Source organism: Hydractinia symbiolongicarpus, chromosome 14 (genome assembly GCF_029227915.1).
Source record: "Hydractinia symbiolongicarpus strain clone_291-10 chromosome 14, HSymV2.1, whole genome shotgun sequence".
Taxonomy (NCBI): domain Eukaryota; kingdom Metazoa; phylum Cnidaria; class Hydrozoa; order Anthoathecata; family Hydractiniidae; genus Hydractinia; species Hydractinia symbiolongicarpus.
The window spans coordinates 8,393,481-8,420,495 of record NC_079888.1 but is presented as its reverse complement, the minus strand read 5'-3'; the positions used below and the strand labels follow the sequence as shown (position 1 = coordinate 8,420,495).

The 27,015-nt window shown below is 33.0% G+C and overlaps 1 protein-coding gene across 2 annotated transcripts; it reads left to right on the top strand.

Moving 5' to 3' along the window:
* Positions 1–210: 210 nt before the first annotated feature.
* On the top strand, positions 211–26,664 carry LOC130626155 (calcium-dependent secretion activator 1-like). 2 transcript variants are annotated; one of them, XM_057441259.1, is made up of 27 exons: positions 211–1,269; positions 1,432–1,515; positions 2,046–2,197; positions 4,407–4,500; positions 4,937–5,005; positions 5,129–5,181; positions 5,895–6,009; positions 6,435–6,574; positions 7,676–7,742; positions 7,865–7,970; positions 8,330–8,533; positions 9,618–9,754; positions 10,734–10,921; positions 11,295–11,396; positions 12,406–12,469; positions 13,025–13,178; positions 15,628–15,734; positions 16,144–16,300; positions 18,485–18,626; positions 19,372–19,527; positions 20,253–20,361; positions 21,553–21,594; positions 22,053–22,127; positions 22,821–22,904; positions 23,526–23,633; positions 24,301–24,405; positions 24,812–26,664. In XM_057441259.1, exons 1-27 carry the CDS (start codon positions 388–390, stop codon positions 25,013–25,015), a joined length of 3,900 nt encoding a protein of 1,299 aa, XP_057297242.1. In that variant the 5' UTR covers positions 211–387; the 3' UTR covers positions 25,016–26,664. The 2 variants fall into 2 exon arrangements, with proteins under 2 accessions (XP_057297242.1, XP_057297243.1); XM_057441260.1 differs by having other exon boundaries at positions 214–1,269; positions 13,025–13,160.
* Positions 26,665–27,015: the final 351 nt, after the last annotated feature.

The window sequence follows — 27,015 nt, the reverse complement described above, 5'->3', positions numbered from 1 at the left end:
ACAACATAGGACTAAATTAGGTAAGTTTTCCAAACGAGGGTTCAGGAAACTTGCCTAAATGGGTTAATGGCGTCACCAAAAAAACCTTTAAGCCCCTTTAAATCTCTGTAATTGTTTGTCACAAATACATGATCCCATACATTTTTTTTAATCAGCGTTTCATGGCCAAAGGCAATGGATAAATAAATTTTGCTAAAAGTTTTTTGTATAAACTTCTAAAACAACCTATATTTTTCTATTGTTTTTCTGCCTAAATGGATTTTTCCATGGGCTTATTGACTAGTATGTTATATATAAAACAATTTTAAATATTTGAAATAAATAACTAAGAATAAGCATATCAAGTGCTTCCTTTCATTTTAGGGTGAAAGCTACTAGAATTAAAATATGATTGAATCAGATTCTTCATCAGATGAAGAAGATGTTCCAAATTTGGATACACCAGACCTTGGGTCTGCATCAATTTCTTCCTCTACGCAAAATGTAGCTACATCAAACTTTAAACCAGAGTACAACTCAAGCATTTCCAGCAATTCTAAAGGTCAAAAAAACCCATCACTTGACAATGTCAGTATTGGATCCTCAGGATCACCAAAATTACCACGTATGGTTATGGGTGGAAGAGCAAGAAACCCTAAGAATAACGAAATTGGTAATAGTTTTTCTTCTTTACAAAACTTGCAAGAGAGCAACCAGAATGGGGAATACCCTGAAGACACAGAACACAAACGGAGGTTGCAGTTATATGTGTTTGTTTCACGGTGCATTGCATACCCGTTTAATGCGAAGCAACCAACAGACATGGCACGGAGACAATCAAAAGTTACAAAACAAAATCTGATGTCAATAAAGGACCGGTTTATGTCATTTTTAGAAGGCAAAACAAACATTATTGCTGATGAAGCATTTCGTAATGCTGTGCAATCATACTATGACAGCTTTTTATGTTGTGACAGAGTTCATAAAATGGTTAACTCAGGGGGTTACTCCAGCAATGATTTTCGTGAAATATTTAAAGCAAACATTGAGAAAAGAGTCAGGAGTTTGCCAGATATTGAGGGACTAAGTAAAGAAACAGTTTTAAGCTCTTGGATGGCTAAATTTGATGCTATATATAGAGGTGATGAGGACCAAAAAAAGACTCCTGCACGACTGGCTGCTACTGCTGCTTCAGAATTAATTTTATCCAAAGAACAATTATACGAAATGTTTCAAACTGTACTCGGTGTTAGAAAATATGAGCATCAGATTTTGTTTAATGCATGTCAGGTATTTTAAATTTTTCTACCCAGGATACACTGCTTCGGGTTTATGTATAATAAAGTAGATAATTACACGTCCCTTTTTCCTGCACATTTTCCGTGTGAGAAAACTGGTGAAAGGAACGGAACGGAAGTACTGTCTTGTTATTATTTTATTTGTATTAAATAGTTGGATACAGCCGATGAACAAGCAGCTTGTATAAGAAGAGAGCTTCATTCAAGACAAAAAATTCTGACAACATTATCAAAGCAAGTAGGTGTATCTGTATTATCAGAACTAATTTTTGCAATAAAACCTCTTACCTTCTAAATATTATTTTGTAAGCGTATTGTATGCCTGTATACTCTCTTTCCCTTAATTTGACAGTTTTGATTGCATTCTCAGATGTTTCTAAAACAAGTCAAGGCTAAATATTCTACTTTTACATTGTGACTCAAATTTAAAATGCTTGGATGGGGGAGAGATATTTTATTTAATATTTTTTCATATTTTAAAACTCATGTTGAAATTTATTCACAAAAATAAGTGTATCTGCATTTACCAGGGCATAACAAATTTGAACTAAATTTTGAAATATAAACAGCTCTCTTTTAAATCGTTATGTGAATCCTTTGTATCTTTAATACTGTTACCCTTTTGTTTGTTATATGTACTATAGCTGTATTTACATTTGCAGATGTTTATAATTCAAGACTAAACATTCTACTTTTATTTCATGATTAAAACTGAAATACTTGGATATTGAAGAAAGATATTGATTTTTTGTTCTACTCATTTTTCAGAACATGCCGAAATTTATTCACAAAAATATGGAAGAAATTTATGTTGAAGAACAAAAAGCTATGATTAAGCAACTGATGTCAATTCACTTGGAAGCTTTTCCAGTAACAAAAAGTGGATCAGAGGGAAAGTCAGGTTGGCCTAAAATAAAACGGTGAGTAAAGCTTTAAAGTGTATGGTCTCAGTTTCTAATGAATGGATAAGTGTCATTTGCAAATAAGAATGACAGTTCAAAGAGGCTGTTCCACCACATCCCTACTTCCCGCCCTCTCCCTTCATCTTATAGGGGAATTAATCAATTTTAAAGGAGTGAAAATAAAAGTGTGCCTGATATATTTAATGCTTTAAAATCGGAGAACATAGATTTTATTATACAGGTTTACCATCGCAATTGCTATGTACTGTACATGGGACTCTGATAGGTAGACATATATAAAAACAAACAATGCAAAAAAGGTTTTTTAAAAAAAGTGAATAAATCTGCATGGTGACGGTCTTTGCCTGAATGTTTTTTTGAGTTGTGTTATCTTTTGACAGGTGAAGTAATGAATGGTAAAAATAAATAATTTCAGGAAAAAATTTTTATTATCAAACCAAAAAAGTTCTTAAAATTTTTTACCCGCCTGTAACCACAGGACTGACTTTCTTAGTGTCTTTTACAATTGTTGAAAACAAAATACCTTAAAAAGAATATTAATGTAAAAAAAAGCAAACCTGATAGTATATTTTTCCTTCTACAAAATAGCTGAATTTTCAATAACTTTTCAGGGTACTCTTTTGGTTATTTAAAGGTCGGTTTTCATCCGTTGTTAAATCGCGTTAATTATTTCAGGCTAATTTCTGACCTCAGAGTAAATCCTAACACTGATTAATTCGTTTTGTCGATGAAAGACGTCCAACAACAGCGACAGGACATTATTATGGATTTTCATGAGGCAATTAAAAGGAAAAAGAAAGACCAAAAAAGAAAACATTCAAGATTTTAGGACCTTTAATTTTTTATAAAATGAGGGCAATATGGAGAATGTAACCATCTTCTGGAAGAATTAATATAATAAATATAAATATTTAATATTTTTTGTCGGTTGTTGTAAAAAAAATGTTTGTAGGAATGGCTTTTGCACATATAATATGCTCAATTTTTTTACACAAAAGTGTGTTTGCGCTTATTCACATAAAGATATCCAAACATTCTAATATTTATTCCGTTCACCATTTGGAGTTAAAATAAGTGCACTTGACATTTTCATTAGGGGCTATAAAGTAAACTCCAATTAGCACACCTGCTTAACGCGAATTGGAAACCAAGTTTAAGTCGTTTAGTTTATTGAAGTATTTGTGATCAGCAAAGCAAAATTCAACAGGAAATGTTACAGCATGGGCTTATTTCTTATTAATTTCTTACCTGTTTTATCATAATATGTGCTGTTGAGCGATCTTTTTAAGAATTATCAATAAACAAGGACTTATTAATCTTTGGTTAAAACAACAATTTCATTAGTTTCAGTTTGCCACATGAGGAATGTCCGGTGTAGTCTAATCTAGTCTTATTCCAATAAAACAAGCTTGTCAATTTTAAGAATAATAAGAACAGTAATAAGAACCTTAATTTTCTAATCTACATTATTAGATATCAGGGAAACAACACATCAGAGCATTTGGATAGCATGTATTACACATGCTATACAAACTACATCATTCAAGTGTTATCTGTCCTTCACAGACTTTGGTTGCAATTGCCTTTTCTATTTTTTACTCATAAATAATATAAGTGCATAATAACGCGTTCTGTAATAATATCTTGGGTCATTATGGTGTTTAGTAAAAGGTTTGTTGGCTATAGTATCCTAGCTAGCCAACGTTCAATTGCCATACTCCTAAAATCAATCAATATTTACAATTAGCCTAACCATAAAAAGCAGTGGATAACTACTTTAAACAGGCAATACAATTATAAATATATAAAAACTTTCCGTAGTCTTATTCATTTTGTGATAAGGTTGGTTCGAGGTAGTAGATTTTAGGCTTAATTAATTTATAATTATGTGCTGGATTATAATCAATTATCTAATGCATTTTTTTTTCAATCTTTTATATCTATATATATTTTTGGTTTGAAAATGATAAAAAAGAAATGGTTTGGTTGTCTGCATGGTTTGCAAAATTTATAGAAACTAACCCTGAGCTCATTGAAAAATGTACAGTAATTTCCTTCCTTAAATTCAAGGTAATTTTCCTGTCCCTACTTGCAGTTGCCATTTTTGGGCTTATGGATAGACACGAAGGGTTAAATTTGTTTATGTACAAGTTTTAGGCTCTATCTTATTTTTATAACAATTGAAGATCATCAAAATTTTATTTAGTCCTCCAAACACAGTAATTTCTGTGATGGATGTTAATGATGGTGACGATGCTGTGTTAAGTAAAGCTGTTGCAAATTTGACATTCAATCTACAGGTAATGTAGTCTGGCTAGTTTTAATTTTTCAGAAGTATCTTATTAGCATCTCTCACTAATTCAACCTGGATGTAGAAGAATAAATCTCATTTCGACAGGGCACGGGTACTTGGGAGCATTATAAAGCCAAAATCAGCTCCATTTTTGTATAGCCATAAAGTGCCTGTAGCAATTTTAAATTTCGGTATCTTGCTTTTAAATTGATTCGTAAAGATCACTACATTCTCAAATTGTGAATTCAAACCTTGTGTTTATATAAATAACTTGTCATAAGCAAAAAAAACATGTTGAAAGAAATTCAATATACAGATATTTTTATAGGCGGCTGTTGCTAAAGCATAATGAACTGGAAATCAGTATCATATACTTAAAATTTTGATTTTGCTTTATTTCAGACAAATCATTTTCATGCAGCTATTCTCACCTTATGTTTTAGGTTACTGTGATGGAAGCATCTGGACTTGGTTCACTTCCACATAACAGAATAGTTTTTGTAGTTATGGAGGTATGTACAATTGGTTTGATGTCAAAGTACTGGTACAAAAACAAAATTTCTGTTAACAAATAAAAATTTGATTCGGTGAGAAATGAAGTTCCACAGTTGTATTGGTTTCTCCTAATGTTTTAGCTTGAGGGAGATGAAAAACTTCAGACAGACCAAGCTGAAGCAGGACGTCCATTGTAAGTAAATTATTTACCAGTCAGGGAAAGTTAAAAAGGTTTGCTGAAATTGCTGATACTTACTATCTTGTCAAGAAAAAATTGCGATTTCATATGTTTTTTCGTTTTAATTCAGCATTTATGAATATTAAATTCCCAAGTTTTTAACATGTGATTCAAATTTTCTAAAAATGTTCTCAGCTAAACAGAACAGGAATATAAACATCTCTGTTAGTTAAAACATTAGTGATTGTATAGATGTAGGGAGAAGGAATCTTTTGCAACACAAGAAATAGAATTGCATGAATTCCCTAAATTAATTTTATTCACAAAGGTTACCTTTCAATGATTCAGCCCACTGAATTAGCAAAAATGTTCTATGACAATTTTTTTGCAGCCGTTAATGTCAGCTTTGACGGCAAAACAAAAAGCTTAACAGCAAAATTTTGATGAAAGATTTTAATGATGACGAAACTAAATATTTATGTTGTATTTTTTTTATAATTTTTAACTTCTCAGTTGACTGTTGTGTGCATGCTGAATGCCATCTTGGATTCAGAGAGCTGATGTTCTCTAGATGTGGTGAACAGCTAATTGTAAAAAAAAAAGTACAAAGAAATATAAAATCTTTAAAAGTTGACAATAAGATAAGGTTTCTTATATGGGTTGTATGCAGTTCTAAGTGTTTCACTGCTATACATTTTACCCCTTTTATTTCTCCCTGTTTATGTTAGATGGGAGACTCAAGGTGAATGGACAACAAATCAACCACTACCACTACTGAAATTGCGTTTAATGGCGGAACACGCCTCAAAACTACATTTATCTGATGAAAAAGAATTAGCAACTGTGAGTTAGAAAAGTAACTTCTTCCATTATGTTTGTCAGCATGTACTGTACCTGTTTTTTGTTTGTCTAGACGTCAATAAGCATAAATTCGCATTGTGTCCATTGCTTTTAAATTTTTGTTCATTATTTCACTCCTCTAGACACAAATTTTTCTGCAGGTTTAAAATCTTATGTAAGTAATCTTAAAAATTAGAAAAGAGAAAATTAGATTTCGATAGAGAGAGTTGTAAATAACGAATTTGATGGTGAATGTTTTAGATACATTTCACTTCATAATTCGCTTTGTGAATATCTTCCCTTTGTGAATATCTTCCTTTAGGATTCTTATTCATCCCTTGTATAGTTTATATAGTTTGTTTACCCAAAAATGAATATCGATGACCAACCATGTGGCATCCTAATCTTTAAAGTTCGTACCTCTGTAGTTATCAATAACCCCACACTGTGGTATCTCTGAAAGCTATGAATGGTTTGCCATGGTTCCATATAAAGGCTGGTCTGGAGATGAGATCAAGTTAAAACTTTCAATCAAGATGGATAAACCTACTAATGTGAAGAAAAGTGGGTATGTTACTGGAATAGTTTTTTTATAAGTTTGTTTATATGTATATATAGTTTTTTTATAAGCAATTGAAATTCCAAAAAAAGGCTTATGAAAAGTACTTTTTTTAGGCTTAAAATATCCTCAGGTTATGCTAACTTGCAAAGATATTTATTGGAATACGCTTATGAAAAACACATGATCTGCCTCAAAATATGCTTATTTGAAAAAAAAATATTGTATTTGAATTTTGAACATCAGTATTACAATTCAGGCATAAAGAAAAAAAAGGAAAACTACTCACTAAGCAAAACACAAAAACTTTACAACAACTTTTAATTAAAAAACTTTTCCTAGGCTTCACGTAATGTTTATTCTTAAAAACCTCCAAATTTAAGCGATGCTTTTAAATGTCACGCTTATAAAAAAACACATGTATCTTATTACTGTTGTATTTGAGTGAACAATTGTATAAACATATTTTTGTGAATTTTCGTTTCTTTAGTGTTTACGAGAATTGATTTTTTTATAAAATCATGTCTTTGTTATTGCGTTTAGTTCCATCTTTATTGTTCTGGTATATATTTTTTTGTCCTTGTTGAAATGTTAGTCGATGCCTGCAAAAATGATCTTACAGCAATATACCATATAGAGAAAAAGTTCACAATTTCCTCTTTCTAATTTGTTGTTTGAACTTTACTTTGGAAAAATTACTGGAGTTGTGCTGGCATTAAAAACACACAATTTTTGTAGTACCAATGTAACATAATTGTATGTCAAAATCTTGAGATTGAAATATGCTATTTAAAAAAATGTAAATAATTAAATAAATTTTTGAGCTCTTTTAGATACACTTTTTCCTTACAAAAACGTTGATTTCGTGGTTATGAGGAATGTTATATACATCGAAATACCTGTGTATAACTTAAGTATTAAATAGTTCAAATCAAACACCCATTGGTATTGAAGATTGTTAGATATTTTTTGCATTACATCTTATTTGTCATATTTTTGTTTAAAATAAAGATAATTATTTTATAGTTTTTATACCGGTACCGCTTGCTGAGTTGTAGTTGTTGAGTTTTTTTTGTTCAATAAAATTGATTGTTTGTTTTTTCACTTTAGATTTTTATATGCAAAGGGTCAAAGTATTTGGAAGGTTTGGAAACGCAGATATTTTATGTTGATACAGGTGACTTGTCTTTTTTTTGTTTTCAATATAATGGGTTGCATAGTCTCTTTAAAGAAAATGAAGACAGAATCCATTTTTTATGTGCTCCTTGCGCTGACGGAATACTTGCCTGTTTTCTACAGGTTAGTCAATACAAGTTTGTATTATGTTCATATCGTGTGAAAAAATCATCACCAAAAGAGATCATGGTGGTAGAGGGATACACTGCTGATTTTGCTGACAAATCTGGTTAGTTTCTGTTATAATTGTTATGAAAATATAGTGAAAAATTTTTAGTGTTCATTAAAATTCAATTCCCATGAATACTGTGGATTTTCCATTTCAGAAAGATTTAAACTAATTTTTCGAGCACAGCTTTTTCTCCCTTTTATGTTAAACCTCATTAGCTTACACTTGTTTAAAACCTTAACAAAAGTTTTGTCCACATGTAAAATGTTTTCCACTATTTGATTTTTTTGGTTCTAGACAGGCTAGAACCAACATCGAAAATATACTATTTCGAGTTCATTTTAACTTTTTTTTCCATTTTATATAAAAGAAATAAACTTTAAAATATTGTGGCATATTTATATTTTACTTTGATGTAGAGGAATATGAAGGTGGAAGTTTTTTGTTTAACATGGTGAAAGCTGGAGATGAAGTCATTCTTGCAGCAGAAGAAGATGTAGACAGACTGAATTGGATATATAAACTCTATACAGCTACTGGACAGTCGTTTAAGCCAGCGTTACCGTCAAAGATGGGTGGTTCTGCTCTAGGAACTGATCAAACTCTTCAAAAAGTAAAAGGAGGTGTGTTGATGTATAAATCGTAGAGTGATTTTCTTACTGACTTTAATGACTACCTTAATAGTAATTTTCACAGGTATTTAAATTATTTACATTTGTGTCTTTGTGAATTTCAGCCCAATTTGCATAATTAAATCACCTGTCAAATATATTATCCCTCGCTAAAAATTTATACTCACAATTTTTGAATTCTATCTCAAAGTAAAATAAAGTGCAATTTCAATCACTCAAATTAGAAAATGAAATGCTGACACTAAAATCATAATAAAAAATTAGTAAAAACGTACTTTCGTAAAAGTCAGGATTTTTAAACCTGTCCCCGCAATACAAATCCTTTTCAATATTGATTTTATCTTCAACTTGTATTTGTTTCATCCTTTGTTTCTTTGTTCCTCATGCATATTGCATTTTGTTCTTCCTTGAGCAGTCTTCTTTAAAGTTCTTTTAATAACGATAAATATGTAGGGCATAAAATTCGAAAATGTCAGGAATTTTAGTACAAAAATGTCAGATAAATGTCAGACATGTCAGGAAAATGGAGGTTCACATTAGAGTGGACACCCAAGGTATAGCAAACGTGACCACAAAGCTGTATGAATTACTGAAAGACTTAAGGGAGTATGCGAATACAAAAAAACCATCAACATCCATTTTGTAGTTTGATGTTCACTGTTGGTGTAATAATTCAAAAAGTACAAGGGAGAAACATCACTTGTTTAGACAGAGCTGCTACAGTAATTGTAGTTTTTATCTTTGAAAATCTTTGAAAAAGAAAAAAAAAATATTTGCATAGGAATTTTGTATTCAACTTATGCTGAACTAAGCACTGTAAGGATTTTAAAGATTTATTATTTTTCTTCAATTTGTATAATTAAAGCTTTATTTTGTCTGTTCATAAGTGCTGCACACAGTTTTATGCTGGCCCTCTTCAGATTTGATTCATTATGTCATGCTAAAGGGATACAAGAATGCAGAAAATAATGAAGCAGGAAATATGCATGACAAGCAAATTCCTATGGATTTTGTATGAATGAAAACTAGTTTATTATATTGCCTATTTAAGATTATTTGTCCAACTTTTTAACAGATATGGACCGTGCATTGAAACATGGCCTTGGTGGTATTGTACAAGCTGATCCTTTTGATTTCAATCAAGCTGAAATGTTTGCAACACTCCAGAGATTGACTTTGCTGCATCGTCTCAATGATTCATACACATGTCTGGTATGTTTTTTGAAGTTAGCTAAAAGATGATGTAGTCAGTATAGTGATGTTTAAGATTCATCTATTTCAAAGGTTGTGCGACGTACCATTATCAATTTTTTTTAGAAGTTTAATACATTTTGAAATCCCTGTCTTTTAGCTTAAAGCTTGTTTTTCCTGTTGGATTTTTTTACAAGAACAAAAATTACTAAATGGAAGGATGCTTAGCCTTATAGACCATGTTTTTTTAAACTGTAAGCATTGGATTGCATTTTGAAATTATAGTGATTTTTCTTAGCATAATGGCAAGTCTGCTGCACACTGTTTAAAATTTTGTGTATACAGAAAATTGTGTGTAATGTGAGATGAGAAAACATTTTTTGAGAAACCATGAAAACATTTTTTTCAACAGCTGGAATATTTACATTTTAAAGAAAAAACACCCAACACTTCTCAGTACAAATTTTTTTAGTTGCTGTATCCCATTCAAAATTTTTTTGGCACATGTACCTATATGGTACATGTTTGCATCGTAATAGATTGAAAACATTGTCTTAGATACAAAATCAACTTAACTTACAAATCTTTTACATTAATTTCCATCTATTTAAATAAAAATGCGGCGCGTGGTTGATTATAAGTTCTATTCAAACAATGAGAAAATTACGTTTAATATATTTGTGTTCAGAACATCTGTAGCATCTGATAAATTGTAATTAGATACTGGTGAAAAAGATTGAAAAACTTCATCCAACATTGTCTAACACTATTTTTTCTCTTTTTTTTTCTTTTTGTAAAATTTGAAGGCTTGCAAATGCCTCCAACGGTTCCTCAAACCTCAAGTAAGTACAATGTTAGATGAAATGTGGGATGTGTTTGTGTTGGCTTTAAGAAGCAAAAGATGAAAGTTTTCAAGGAATTTGGCAGCTTTTAGAAGTTCTCAAATTTAGCAACTGCCATATGCGCTGATTTTGATTTTACAATATTTATTCTATGTTAGGGTTGGTTCTCACCGGGTCAAGTATTTGTTTTGGATGAATACACAGCACGATATGGTGTCCGAGGATGCCATCGTCATTTATGCTACTTAACAGATTTATTAGAACGTGCAGAAAATGGAATTATGATTGACCCAACGTTACTACATTACAGCTATGCGTTTTGTGCTTCTCACGTAGTTGGAAACAGGTTGGTTCGGTGTTTTCTACTGAGTGCTGAAGCATCTGCTTTAGATGGAACTATTATAGAAAGTGATTCCCTAATCAAAAGTCAAGGAATTTAAACAGAATCTCATTACTATAGGATTAATATTACAATGAGAAAGCTAGTACTAACCATTATTTTGTAATTTTCACTTGTAATTTTCACTTGTAATTTTCACTTGTAATTTTCACCTGTAATTTTCACCTGTAATTTTCACATGCTGTCTTCACCTGTAATTTTCACCGGTTATTTACACCTAAGAAAACTGTATTATAATTTCTTTAAAGGATACACAACGAATTCTGAAATTTTAATTGGTGGATAAAGAATTATTAGTACTAATGAGTATTTGTTTTAGGCCAGATGGCGTTAACACTGTCACCATTGATGAGAAGCAAAGGTTTGAAGAAATAAAAGACAGACTCAAAGCTTACTTGGCTAACCAAATTACTCACTTTAGGTATAGACATCATGCCAAAATGTTTGAGAACTGTTGCTTTAATAAAAGATAATGCGATGTATTTATATCATTATGAAGCACCTAATAATCCGTTTTTACTCTATAGTTCCTGTCATAGGGTTAATGTTTTAACCTTGGAAATAAAGGAAGGTTTACTAGAGGAGTGGACTATATATTTTGAGCTTGAAAATCAGATTCGTTTTGTTTTCAACAAAAAGAAATTCGAAGGTCTTGTAAGTTCCTACTCAGACTGATATGTGGAGAACATAGGTATGGTACAAACTCAGTAGTTTTTTTCAGGCAAGTTTACTACAGAGGCAGGAATATTAGAAATGCGAAAATAAGAAAGTAAATATGAATTTATAATCATCAACAACATAATACTTTGCGTAGACTAATCAAGTCTGGGTTTGGCTGATCAAGAAAAAATGAATAAATGAATTAAATAAAGCAAAACATATCCTGATCACCAGTCAGTCGTTTTTAGATTCAATATAATATAACCAGGATTTATGATTACAGGTTTGCCATAAAAAGTGAGAAATAAATTTTAGATTTTCTCTTCATGAATTATCAGTCGAGGTATTTAAAATTATATTTGTTAGCTTGTCAATTAATATTTTAACCCTATTCTGGCTAGAGGCCAAATTTTTTGTAATAACTTCCAAAGCATAGCTAAGCTATATGTGTTGAAATTTGGCGATTTTCTCCGTTTTTAGTTATCGTCAGGATATCAACAGTTAAGCCATATTTTAGCAGTTTTATGTTTCTCTCATGTAATTGTACACATCTACACACGTCCACGTTTCCCCATTTTAGCCTGGTTTTTGGGTTCAGAAATGACAAAAATTTTTATCCAAATTTTTCTCCAATGTGCTAACAGATACTCATGCCAATTTTTGTGCCAATGTGATGTCTCCTGCTCCCCCTGGCCTTACTAAGGCCTCAAATAGCCTAGCCTGAGCATGGTTAATTCACGAAAATTATCCATTACATCTTGCTTTTTTAGGTATTGTTTTCCATTTGGTCGACCTGAAGGTGCGCTGAAGAGTACCTTAACATTGTTCGAAAGGGTAAGGAGAAGGAGAAATGTCTTTAATTTTATAATTTGGAGTTTATTGATTTCTATGAATGCTACATGATTTTTTATAAGCAAGTGAAAGTTTGTAGGTTGGGATATGGTTATTGCAGAATCACAATAAAAAATAAAACGTTGTCTTGTACGATAAGATAAGATAGTTTTGTTTTTACCTTTAACATAAGAACGACTAAACTAGAGGTATAATTTCACAAGGCAAGTTCGATCGCAAGCAATATAAGTTTTTTTTGCGTATAACGAATTAGGTCTAGTTAAAATACTGATAACACAAGAAAAATCATACATCAGAAGGCTTCCCCAAAGGCTTAGCAAATGCGTAAAAAATTCCTGAATATGATTATAAACGTAATCTTTATAAAAGTTTGCATTTCCTTGACCTGTGCACACAAACATAAATTGGCGAATATTTACATTGTTTTGAACTGCACTCTTTACAGTACCAAAGTAGCTTTATGTTTTGAGTTTAAGAATTTGAACAATCAAAAGGCTGTTTTTATTTTTGTTATCTCCTTATTTTTATGCTTTTAAGGTTTTATCGAAGGATACTATGATGCCATCAGCTGATCCAGAAGATAGTGATGATGTGAAAGAAGCCATTCGAACATGTTTGAGGAATGCCGCATTGGTCAATTATACCCGTCTCTCAAACTATGCCAAAGTACCAGGTCTGTTGATGGTTTCTGGTAAATAGTCTTCCGCGGAAGTTTCTTCTTAAGTTAAACTGTATGATTTGGATTTTATGAATAGGATTTGTTTGGGTTTTAGGCAACGAAAGATAACTTTTTTATGTAAAGAGCCATCTGGTTTACTTTTCCCTAATCATTATTAAAAAAAGGCAAACGATATTTAAACTTTGAAAACTTATCTGTTATGGTAGAGTCTGTCTTTTTATCATCTCCACAATTTGAAATGATGTCAAAAATTGTATCGTTTATGCTAGCGTAGTATTTATGTGGCTACATATTTTGCTATGCACTGTCATTTTAGTATGGGGAGCACATGTGTTTAAAGGATATCACAGCCAACTTGTGTTTTTGGATTTATGGTTTTAAACCATGGGTGATTTAATTTTCGTGAAAAACGTTTCCAATGAAAAGAAATATTTTGAAGAGAATATTGTGAAGATAGCGAATTAAGCAAAAAAGAATTTCATGATATATTTTTTAAAACATATACCATTTTCAGGAACTTTTATGTGGAAAACATGAAATAAAAACTTCTGAAGTTGAAGGTTATTTTATCTATTATGTTCAACGCCGGATAAATAGAAGAAAAAAAAGTTGAGTTGAGTTGGTAAAATTTTATCTCCACTTTTTTAGTTTTCCACATTAGTGTGCGAAAATACTAAGCAATTATACAAATAACTTTTACATCACAAATACATTTACCCATTTGCACAAATTTGATGACGTCATTAGCAAAAATCCTGACATCAGCAATTTTTTAACCAAGTTGTTACAAAAGCCAGGAAAACATTTGTAAGTTTTATGACTAATGAGCAACAACTTAAAAAATTACAGAGATAGGAGGGGTGGGGAAGTAGTCAGCCCTCCCCCCAGCGTCGAAGAGTACCCAAATAGCCCAGCAGGAATAGGGTTAAGGTAGTCTTTCTAATGTTTAAACATGTTTGACTGTATATACAAAAAGTATTTCCAAAAGGTAATGTTTACATGTACTCCATTATCCCGTGGTAAGCCATCAATGCTACGTCTTTTATGGCATCCATAAAAGCTATACCACACAACAGAATTAAAGCAGCAAGTATGAGTTTCTGTTGGCACACGTCCGTCATGTTGGATAATTGATACCAAAAATATCTGAACCCTTTTCTGTTATCTACACAACACGTTCTCAAATTGTTTATTGCGGTTTGACTGTGGTTAAAACGCAGCAGAATTTCTTCAACTTTGCTCCATTTCACTTCAAAATAATCGTCGTTCATATCACGAAGATCTTCAACTTCTTCGTTGATTAATTTCAATCTAACTACATCGTCTGCAACGTTGTCTTGCAGTTTTGCAGGAATTTCCTTCCATCCTTTCGAAGGTTTAATGTGGTCGCATAACTTTTGAATCAGTGTAACGGTCAACTTCAGATCGAATTTGTTCATATCCACATCTTCATCTTCGTGCTTAGGATACAGTCTTAACCATTGCTGCTTACTGATGACGCCGCGTTGTTTACACTTCTCCAGTTTTCGTTTCGTGCTGGGTTTTTTCAAGTGTGCAATGAATTCTTTTGTGTTGGATGAGAATTGCTTGAGTAGCACGTGTTTTAATGCGTTTCTTGCTGACGTATTCAGTAGGATGTTGAGACGAGTAATATTTTCAACTTCTTTTCTCATTGTATATGTTTTGCTATGTTATAAACAACTTGGTGTGTTTCAGCCCTTATGGCAAAATTATTACAGTGGAATGATTTTTGTTGCTCAACAGTATCAACTTTATCGCTGTCTTGAACTACATAATTTCTACAAAAAATACTAATACATCTTCGCATAAGTGTCCTTAAATGTGATCTGTTGGTGAGCGTGGACCGATCAAGTCAAATGAATCTTAGCTTACTATTTGCCTATGAGAAATCATTTATGATTTTTAACCAAATCTTTCTAATATTTTTTCTGTAATATATTTGAATGAAAAACTTAGCGATTTTCCATTCAAGTGATTTTCTGTTTCTTCTTGCTCATATTCATCTTTTGATACACCATTTTTCTTTTTTTGATTATTTCTCTCTATATAAAAAATACATTATTTAAATTAAAACTTCTCTTCTGAATCTGAATTGAATGTTTACAATTTTTTTGTGTTGTTCTTTTTGCTTTTCATTGCATTTTTTAGAAAAATATGTACTTAAACCTCTATACACTATTTTGTATGTAAAAATATTCTGTCAAATTACTTGTACAACCCTTCTTCTTCTAAACTCAAACAAAGAGATTACCATCAAGAATCTAATTAAACTCGGACTAACTGGGATTTTAAAATACTACTGGAAAAACAGTGTCTTAGTGACGGTAAATATTAAATACAGCAGACCAAAGACATTGATTGCGTTTCTTGTAACCTTCTCATAAATCTGTTTTATTTTTAATGCTTATGGATTCAGAAGGTTTGTTTCTTGCTACTTTAGATGTGTATCAAGATGACACGAGTGCAAAAGACAAGCTGGAGATCACGCTACAGTTAGCTGAACTTTGTATCGAACTTATCCAGCAGAATGAAGAACACCACGCAGAGGTAAGATATTGTGACATTTGGTTTAACGGGTTGTACTGTTTGTATTGTGTTGTTTAAGATAATGCAAAGAATTGGATCTTCACTTTTGTTTCAATGAATTAAACATTAAGCATCTTCTTCAAGGTTGCTTTTCATCACATTTTTCAGCATCTAGTGTCTAAGCATGCGAATTAGATTTTTTTTATGTCGTGGTGCCTGTACTTTGCCAGCTTTCGAAGCTAAGACGAGTCAACTATTTAGTTAGAGGAGCACAGGCCGACTCGGGGCCACATGTGTGTAATACAAGGGACTAGGTCGTAGAATTTGTTTAGTTTTTGATTTTGCGTTGTCCGTATTTACAATGAAACCTTTTTTTTATAAGTTTAGTATAAACATTATTAAATAAGGAAACACATTTCTGTCTTTTCAGGCGTTGGCTTGGTACAATGAACTTATGATGGAACATACAGAAATATTTTGGTCCTTATTTGCGGTCGATATGGATGATGCGATGGAGATTCAACCACGAGATGCATGGGATAGTTTCGCTCTCTTTCAAATGTTAAACAACTACTTACAGATGGAATGTAGGTGATCAACATATCTCATTTGCTCACGAAATCTATATCTCCTTTGTTTGCGAAATATGCATCCCTTTTGTTTGACTACCCCACTGCTAACTTTGTTAAGCTGGTCTTTAGTGTGCTTACTTTGTCCAAATTTCTGTAAATAAGAATGCACGTTTTTTTGTCTTTTAAAGTGGTTGTGTGCAGCTTTATTTCAGGCACCTTGTAATTTGCTTACTTGTGCTAACAGGCGAAAAAGAATGCACAAAATATAGATTTCTGGAATATGTAAAACTGCCGAACCCGTGGGTTTTCCATGGGCTACCGACTAGTCTATATTTTAATACACGCTTTCTGTCTGTAATCCAATTTAAAGCCTGGGTGCTTGTACACGCTTTTCGGTTTATAAGAATACTAGTCGATAAGGCCCGTGGAAAAATCCACTTAGGCAGGATAACAGAGAAAAACAACCGTCATTTAAATTTTGATGACGTCAGCAGAGACATGTCAGAACACAAAATGTTTTTTTTCAGAAATGTGTAGATCTTGAAACGCTGAGCAAGAAAATGTATAGGATCATGTACTTTTGACAAACGGTTGCAGAGATATTAGGGTTTAAAGGTTTTTTAATGACGTCATCAACCCGTCCATTCCGAAACGGATTCGGGGACCCAGGTTTGGGAAAATTACCCAAATTGGTCCTAGGTGGTCCCTAGTTACCCACGCGGTGAAAAATCATTGACGTCACCACCTCGTTTCCAAGTTATTTGGCCTCAAAGTTTTAGGTGCACTGTAATGGCTTCATTAATTTAATATAGGATATTGACGTTAAAGTAGTGTTATTTTCGTCGCATCGTAACGTCAGAAAATTTAACATATTAGACATGCATTTTTTGGCAACATTAAAGGAAAATGGAGACATCCACTTTGCCTGTTACAGACACACAAACAGACACACTCTCCGTATTATTATAAGAGACTAGTCGATAAGGCCCGTGGAGTAATCCACTTAAGGCGGATTTTCACGAACCGAATTGAACGGCGAATTCGACGGCGAATTGTATCTGAGCATGCGCAGTTTTGTTTGTTTTGATTTTGCATCGAACTGCGCATGCTCAGATACAATTCGCCGTCGAATTCGCCGCTCAATTCGCTTCGTGATAATCCCCCTTTTAGGTAAAAGGACAATGGAAAAATAGGTTGTTTTAGATTTTTTGCTGACGTCAGCAGTGCAAATACACAATAAATAAATTGAGAAACTTGTTTTCATGTTTCCTCATTGTGTAGAGCTCACACTGCTGATCAAGAAAATGTATATAATCACGTGCTTGATTAATGGTTACTGAGATATAAAGGTTTAAAAATTTTGCTGACGTCAGCAAAGTCCCTAATAAAACAACAACAAAAATTTTCTTTTGAAATTTGTATACCCGTTGCCTTCATCTTAAAAATCTTGAAATGCTGATCAAGAAAATGTATAGGATCATGTACTCTTGACAAACGGTTACGGAAATATTGTGGTTTAAGGGTTTTTTGATGACGTCATAAACCCGTGCATTCCGAAACGGATTTGGGGACCCAGGTTTGGAAAACTTACCCAAACTGGTCCCAGGTGGTCCCTAGTTACCCACGTGGTGAAATAACATTGACGTCACCACCTTGTTTCCAAGTTTTTTGGCCTCAAAATTTTTAAATGCACTGGAATGGCTTCATCAATTTAATATAGGATATTGACGTTAAGGTAGTGTTATTGACGTCGCGCAGTAACGTCAGAAAATTCAACATATTAGACATGCATTTTTCGGTAAGATCAAAGGAAAATGAACATATCCACTTTGCCTGTTACAGACACACGGAACTGGCGTATTATTATATAGATGCTTTATATGAATATCAGGGTGGAATTTTAGGCTAAAATGATGATCTATTGTTTAGAACAATAAAGAAATAAGAATAATTACAAGAATGGTTAGAATTTTGGTATTATAAAAAAAGAATACAATCGAAATTGCCATTATAGTAACAGTGATACTCATAGAAACAACCCCTCGTCCAAGTAAATTTCATAACTTCATGTTATACTTTCATTTCCAAAAATTTTTTTTGAAAGAACAACAACAATAACAACAACAATAAAAATAACAGCAAAAAAAGAGTGAAAGTATATAGACGAATAATTTGTTTCTATTTTTTGTTTTGTTTTAGCTCCATTAAGAGGCGGGAAATTTCATCAACACCTCACCATGACGTTTTCACCTCGAGTTGTACGATATATTGATCTGATGGAATCCTCAATCGCTCGCTCTGTAGACAAAGGCTTTCAAAAAGAAACTTATCAACCAGTCGGGTGAGTAAAGCTTGTATAAAAAATTCATATTGGGTAAGCGAGACTGTTCTTGGGTAAAGTGAGACGAATAATAATCTTTTTATGATTAGACTAATAATAATCTTTTTATGTTGGGTAAGCGAGACTGTTTTCGTATATTCTTTTCATGTTGGATAAGCAGTCTTCATATGTAGTCTTTTCATGTTGGGAAAGTGAGACTGTGTTTATATGAAATTATTCTTGACAAGCGACACATCTTTTTATCTGGACCTATATAAGCTGGTTTGGAGTAATAAATTAGAAATAAATAAAAGTAGAAATGGTCTGCAGACTGTCTCGTGAAGCTCGATGTTTATATTTGGAGACTGCTTTTAGTGTCGTTAATCTTGATAAGCATATCTTCGTTTATATTTGTATGGTTTGAACAAGGCCGTCAGATCAGACCTTCTAAATATAAAAAGCCTAACTTATAACTTTTAGGCTTATAACAAATTCTTCGAAAATAATGATTTTTAATAAAAAAAATTTTAAACCTGCATTCGAAAAAATACATACTTCAACAACATCAATAACTTTCAGTTTTGTGTAAGATGAACGTAAAGAAAATTAGTCTCCCATTGGGTTCTTTCCTTGATAAGTGTAACGAATGGGGGATGTTGGGTTTGAGTCAATATATGTACGCCTCTCTTGGTTTTAGGTATCGACCTCATATTTTACTGCATATGTCAAAACCTATCTCACTATAGGTCCTTCCTTTTATTTGTAGTCTTGGCTGTTCCACGTCAGAAGAAATATTTTGGAAGCTTCGCTCAATACAAGCATTTATACAAGATCTTCACTGGCCTGATGATGTTTTTGCAGAGCATATGATGAATCGATTAAAGCTCATGGCAGCTGATATGTCTGAAGCATGTGTTTCTAGGTATAGTGGACACTCTCTTTGTGATTGCTTGCGAGGGCGTGTTGTACAATGATCGCGTGATTCGAATACATTTATCTAGCAAGCAATGTTTTGTAATTAGCGATAAATTTAGTGGGAATAAGGTTTACCACCACTGGTTTTGATTTACATCATTTCTTTTACGCGATAGCTTTTTTGATTGTTGCGAGCCTTATTTTAACCTTCTGTACGTTGTTAGGATTATAGAGGTTTACTATAGGGACATGTTAACTTTATTTCATCTCTTTACCATTATCTTTAAAAAACAAACTAAAAACGAAACAATAGACCAATAAAGTTGATTCCTCCCATGCGACATTTTGAACCCGATTCACATTGGCAATCTTTACCTGCACAGGTTTTTTATAAAAACACTCTTCTTGAAGAAAGCCCTTAAATGTTCTTAACATTTCCAGTTTTAAGACGCGTTAAAAATGTATTAAGTTGTTCATAATTTTCCTGTCATTTTCCCATTTTTAAAGTTTGAAGTATTTCTTGGTATTGACCAAGTCTTAAATGTTCTTAACATGTTCTAAATTTTACACCTCTGAAGCCTTATGTTCTTTTAAACTTTGTTTTGTTATAAGACAACGTGTAGTTGTTATTCTGTTAGATCCAGCACGTACCAGCGTACTCAAACGATGTAGAGCGAATAATGAATTGAGAAATAGATAGGATTGATATTAACGTAGAATTCATTCATTTAGAGTTATAAAGGACATGAAGCAATCGCTGGTTGGGAGGAGTGATTTCGATTACATCATCCCGACTGAAGTATGTGTCATGGCTAACGTGATATGTCAAGCTGAAGAACAGGTATAAACAAGCAGCGTTTGTGTCAGTGTGAAAGAGGTGCTTAAGAGACTGGAAAAGAAATTCGAACTTACATTTTCTGTGTAATTGTGGATTATTTAGGATGAATTTGTTTTCTCGGGTTCTAGGGTTCAGAAGACTGCGTTGTTCGTGGTGGGTTTCCATAAAACTAAAGGAGAATATTGTTTTAACTCTTAGGGGCTGTTCATATGGGAAATATTTCCTCGGTTAGCGGGAAAATATTTCAGCATGATATAATTTTTACTATCTGTTCATATGGCATGGGCGAGAAAACTTTTCCTCGCGTGAGAGAATACCATGTGATAAGTTTCTGTTGTTTATTGTCATAAAAATCTATTGTTTTTTTAAATTATGCCGAATCGACGTAAATTTATCTCGCCTGCCGAGGAAACGTCTGTTCATATGGGGAAATTACCCGCTTACCGAGATCTCGATCATGTGCACCCGAGATCTCGGTAGGAGGTAAATGTTTTTTTCTCATATGAACGCAATTAAATTTTGTTTGAATTTGGGGAGGGGGGAGTGGGGTGGATCGCCCTCCTGCACAACATTCTTCAAATGCCCTCAAACTTGCCAGACATATAGTATATCATAAAAGGAACAAAATGGCATTAATTTTTTTTTTTTTGCTTGTGTGATGTCATCGGAAGCTTGAAATTTGCCCACGATATCACTAACTGTCTAAAATTCAATTCAGTTCTGTTTAAAGTTTCCGGTCGCTAAATAAAACTTAATTAACATATTTCCCCGTATTTACACAATTCGCATTAAAAAGGTCAAAAATTGCCCAAAAATCTGTTTTTTTTTTTCGACTTTCTGGTAAAACAGATTAAATCGGGAATTTGGGTTATTTACGTGCCCACAAAATGATAATCCAAAAGTTACTAAATTTTTTCGATAATATAAGAATTTCATAAAAATTTAAGGGGTAGATTTGGAATGGGCAATATCTAAGACTTTAAAGTGTTATTGTACCTAAAAATCTTTCATGTGGATGTCTAATAGACAAATATAAAAAATCAAAAAGTATCATGGCCATGCAACATAGCAAAAAAGTTATTAAAAATACCCAGTATTTTTAGGGTTAAGTTATATGGGTTCTCATGGAATAATATTAAAAGCTCGCGAGGCAAAGAAGTTATTTTTTCAAGGAAATATCGTTTTTGTTACTAGGCTGGCATACTTTGCACGAATGAAACTTCAACAGTGGAAGAGGTACAATTTTAATTAAATTTAAATTATTCATGACAGTAAGAATGTTTGTAGTTGCACAGTTTGATTTGCAACATAGGGAGCTATTTCTTCATGTGACTTCATGTATAAAAAAACTTATTTTTCCATCACCACAAGCATCACCTGCGATCGATGCCACTATACCATTTGTTAGAAGAGGGTGTAGTGGCTGCGCCTTCGGCTTGTAATGATAGGGTTTCAGGTTCGAGTCCCCACTTCGGTGCACTTTATATGTAGTGTTGTCAGCCTATTTGATGCCATCTACTGATCGCTAACCGGCTTGTTTGACAGGCAAACAAATTAGAGCTAGGCTGTACTTATATCTGGAGGTAATGTAACATAGTTACAGTCAGAGGGGACGAAGAGCCAACCTTTCGGAAGAAATCCCCAAGGACGTTAAAACGTCCTGTTACTTGCTTAATTTTTTCATTTTGTTTTAGTACCAATATCATTCAAATATCAACCAATTCATCCAGTCCTCGCAGACAGAAACCATATCAGCAATAGTGGAGAAGGTCGGTATCTTAACTTACTTCTTAAGCATGCGCTACTCGCCTTTTTATAAGAATAGTGTTCGTTTCAATAGGAATATTCTTAACCTTTGCGACCAAATCATCTTGATATATTCTTAGCAAAGTTAAGATTAAAGCATCTGAGAATGCAAACTGATATCAAAATCACCCCTGAGGTGTTGTTTAAGCAGCCCTCTATAACTGGCAGACACATAACTAGTTTTTTTGTGAGGAACAAAAATACTGAAAACATTAGAAAGGACATTTTACATCAATAATAGGATCATGTGCATATAAGTTCGCAAACGTGAACTTGATTATGTTCCATGGCATATAACAAAACTTCAAAATAAGCATATTCTTTGTGTATTCTTAACTTTTTGTTTAAATCTCATCTTGAATATTCTTATAGAGTATATTTTCTTATAAAAACGCGATAATTTATAAAATAAACGAGCAATGAGTTTAAATTGCTCGTGTTTATCGCTTATCTCTCATACGAAGTTTAAAAAGGAATTAAAAAGTTTTGAATTCGACTAGTCTTGTAAATAAGACGTCCGGGCTAATATGAACGCCCATAGTATTTGTTTGTGTGGCATGGCTATGATTCTAAACAGGCATGAACATACCGACAATAACTCTTTATCTGAAATATTATTTTTTTATTGATTGGCGTTTTTTTATTCTTTTTTGTAGTTAACTTTGGTGTTACAAGATATGTTAAAAAAATTAGCCCGCTACGACCATGGCACGATAACTTCGAAGATATTCACCTTGCTTGTAAGTACTTGAACACAATCAAAATGAATAGTTTTGGCCGGTTTCCATTAACACACAAAATGTTTCCATTGGCATTACCACCTTAATGGAAGCATATGTTAGACAACAAAGCGACGCAAGAGCGGGCGCAACAAATGTTACACTTACCTAAAGGAAGACGACAATTTATCTGTGTGTCTTAAATCTTATATAGGAATTGAACATGTTAAACTTATAATTAAAAAAATTCCACCTAATTAGAATTATTTATTAACTATTGTAAAAAAATCGGCAAAACCGCCTAATTTGACCCCCTCCCCAGAAAATGTTTAAATGATGCGTACCGTTATTTAGAGGTATTATGTTCTAAGGAGGTCGAATACACAATTGGAATAGAAAAATTAAAAACTATCCCTCCAGCTAGTGATGACCTCTATTTCAGACTGCAGAGTGAAAATACATTTATTGCAACTTATCAGCACCCTCTAGAGCTGTGGATTTATTAACACCCTAACCCACCCACCCTCTCTTTATTATGCCCATCGAATTTTCCTACAATTATGTTTTACAATTTTCTTTATTTTACTTCTTTGTTGTTTTTTTGTTTTGTTTTATTTATTTTGGTTATTTCCATTTTTAAAGAAACCGAAAGAAGAAGTAGCTGGCGACTTTTTTCATTACATTGTTTGCAATATTCGCGAGTTTCGAAACTCGATGGCGAGTGAAACGTATGTGTTTAACCTTGAGAAGGTACGAAGTTTTCGTTTAATTTTCAACTTTATTATACTTTTTATGTGTCCCAAACATTTAGCAAAGATCAAAATTCAAAGAAATATCTTGAATAAGTTTATTGGAATTCCAAGTATTTTGTTGTTTTGTTGCGAGAATACTTACGACAAGCGAGTATCCTTACGAGGAACGAGTATCTTTACAAGAGGCGAACATCTATCGAAAGGAAACATTACTATAATCCAAAGCGAACATTCATGAAAAGTGATCATCTTTCTGAGAAGCAAACCTCTTTTTGAAAAACGAATATCCTGAGAAATAACAAAGAAATAAAATTCGTACGAGGGGCCAAATTTTTTCGAAAAGCGAACATTCGTGCGAGCAACCAAATTTGTTCAAAAAGCGAACATTCGTGCGAGCAACCAAGTTTGTTCGAAAAGCGAACATTTGTACGAGCAACCAAATTCGTTCGAAAAGCGAACATTCGTACGAGCAACTAAATTCGCTCGAAAGCGAACATTCGTACGAGCAACCAAATTCGTTCGAAAAGCGAACATTCGTACGAGCAACGAAATTCGTTCGAAAAGCGAACATTCGTACGAGCAACCAAATCCGTTCGAAAAGCGAATATTTGTACGAGCAACCAAATTTGTTCGAAAAGGAATCATTCTTTGATTTTTTTGTTTAGGCTTTGTGGGAGAAGCTTTGTGAGCTGTTGTGTGCTTGGCTGATCACAAGACAAGAAGTACCCCTACATGAATATCAACTTCGAGTGTTGTCCAGCATCTTGGAGGTTTGTTTGATGTTTGTACTTGCTTTGAAGACTGCTTTTAGATTAGGTTTTATTGAGAAACGGAAGAGGAACCAAATAAATTTAATCAGAGGTAACAGGGTTTCTGGTCTTTTTATTTTAATATTAATGTCATAGAGATTTAAAAATGTACACCTCTGCAGGGGGTGACAACGATTATTTGGTTATTTGGAAATTCGAGCGCAACCTATTTCCACGTGTAAACTCTATCCCCTGTTACGTTTTTTTATACTGACTTTGTTACAAAAGGTTTTAGTACCACTTAAGCAGAATTGAAATCTGAAATAGCAAAATCTTCAGCAAGAAGACAAGCATGAGCTGAACAAAAACTGTTTTTTTATGAAGAAGATTCCTTGATTATTCATACAACTAGTGATTTTCTTTTTAGCCTTGTCGAAAACTGTTTGAGCAGGGAGGACTCACCATAACCGATTTAGAAAATGATAATTACCGAGCTGCTTACAAGAAGTTGCAAATCGAGGCTACCATGCTTCACATGAACGAGAATGTGTTTGAAAGAGAGGTGGACGAAGTGAAAGGTTATAAGAGTAGAATTCAAAATTCAAGTGAATACGAAGAAGATGAATACTAGTAAATTGTTTTGCATGTGCCACAATCATTCATTCATCTTGTTCTTTTTATAACAATATACACATACTGGTGCCATCAATTCTATACCATAAATGAAAACATAAACAAACCAATAAGAAAACAAACAACCACAGATGAAGCAGACATGCCTATCATTCGTCAACTGTCTTCATATTTTTTTACAAATGTAATTTGCTTACCTACATACATCGGTATTCTTGCTTCTGGAGACACAAACCCTCTTGCTGTCTGTGTTAGGCGAATTGTAAATTACTATTTTTCAGTATTTTTATACTTTTACTTGCTAGGTTTAGTACGTACACCTTAGATATTGTTTGACTGTTTAGGGTTATTGAACAGATCTTAAAGGAAAGGAAAGACGATATAAAGTGACTGTCACTTTTAAGACTTCAACACAATATTAAGTTTGTAAGTGAAGGTGTAAAGCCGAACTTTAACAGTCCTTTCTTTTGGTAACGTCTGGTTCCAAGGTAACTAAATCATGCTTTGATTTCTGGTATTAAAAAAACAGTAGACATTAAAATTTCGCTATTAAGATTCTGATTCACCTTTCCGCCATTTTTTTGCTCTATTTTTATACCCGAGTGTTAGTATTGTGATCTTTTGAAATATTTTTGATTTGGTTCACTGCAACTTTTACTGCATAAAAACTACTTGAGACTCGGTGAAACCTCATGTAATTTTGATTTGAATACAGCAATAAGTATAATAAATAATTTTGATTAGATAGAACTGTGTGATTAGTCATACTACAAATACTCCGCATATGTACAGGTATGTGCCTTTCTATTAAATTCTGTTAAAACCCCTAAAATTGTGAAATAATAAAACTGCAGCTACTCTGACAGGAATTCACACGTGTAAGCATTTATCGTTTTATTGTGAATGTGAGCTACAAATGACTTTGACACAAATAGCTACATCTGGAAACTCCTCTCCATATATATTCAATGCACATGCATAAAACGCACCTTAATGCAAGCGGTGCATATAATGCGGACGTGTGACACGGGCTTTCGACTACAGAGGGTTTTTCTCAAAAGAATATTCGTTCGGCGAGCGTTACACAGTTCAAATTATTTTTATGTGTATTTCTCAACTTGAAGAAGATGGTGGTTGCATTTTTTTTGCTGTAAATTTAATTTATTTGTACAATATAAATTTTTTATTTTACCTATTTTTCTATGACTTAATTTATGTTGATTATTTTTTGATTAAGAACTGTCTTATTGCCGTCGTTGTTGTTGTTATCTCACGGCGCTGTTGCTATGTTACCATGTTTTTGTTGTCGTCGTTGTCGCCGTCCTTGTTGTTACTGTAGCTAGTCTACAGCTTGTCGTTGTTACCATGCCGTCGTGTAATCTTTGTTGTTGTATTCATCGTCCATATTTTTTTGTTGCTGCGGGTATTTTTGTCGTTTCGTCGTCGTCGTCGTTTCGTCGTTATTGTTGTTGCTGTCGTTTCGTCGTCGTCGTCGACGACGTTGTTGTTGTTGTCATAGTGAAAAGTTTGTAAATTTTTGTCATTGCGAAACTTGGGAAAATTGTACAGAAATATTATTTAAATATAAATACGTGAAATTTCACGCAATGTAAACAGTGCTTTAAAAATACATCTTTGAATACAAACGTATTTGCATTTGATCATATAATCCACAACCCCCCTTTTTTTTTAAAAAAAATTCTATAGCAACCTCGGTGTAGTTTTACTCCTCTGAAAGGCCTGGGAGCGAGATTACGTGCCAAAAATGAATGCTGCGTAGTGGTGTTGACTATGTAGGTAACATACTGGTTAGGATAAATCTAACCACTTCGAATAACTTGACGGATGGATTGTTGAGGATTGAAAGGTAATATAAAAATATAAATAAAACAATATCTTTACAATGACGTCATCGTTTATCTTCTTAAAGTTTTTAGACTTTGCAAACAGTTTGATCATCTGACGAAAAATTCCACTTCAGCGAAATATTGTGCCTGG

Bases quoted from the DNA above. Each gene is read 5' to 3' on its own strand.
- LOC130626155 (XM_057441259.1), top strand. From the start codon at position 388: ATGATTGAATCAGATTCTTCATCAGATGAAGAAGATGTTCCAAATTTG. The intron at 1,516-2,045 runs GTAGGTGTATCT...CTCATTTTTCAG, and splicing joins TGACAACATTATCAAAGCAA to AACATGCCGAAATTTATTCA. The intron at 11,397-12,405 runs GTATAGACATCA...TTGCTTTTTTAG, and splicing joins AACCAAATTACTCACTTTAG to GTATTGTTTTCCATTTGGTC.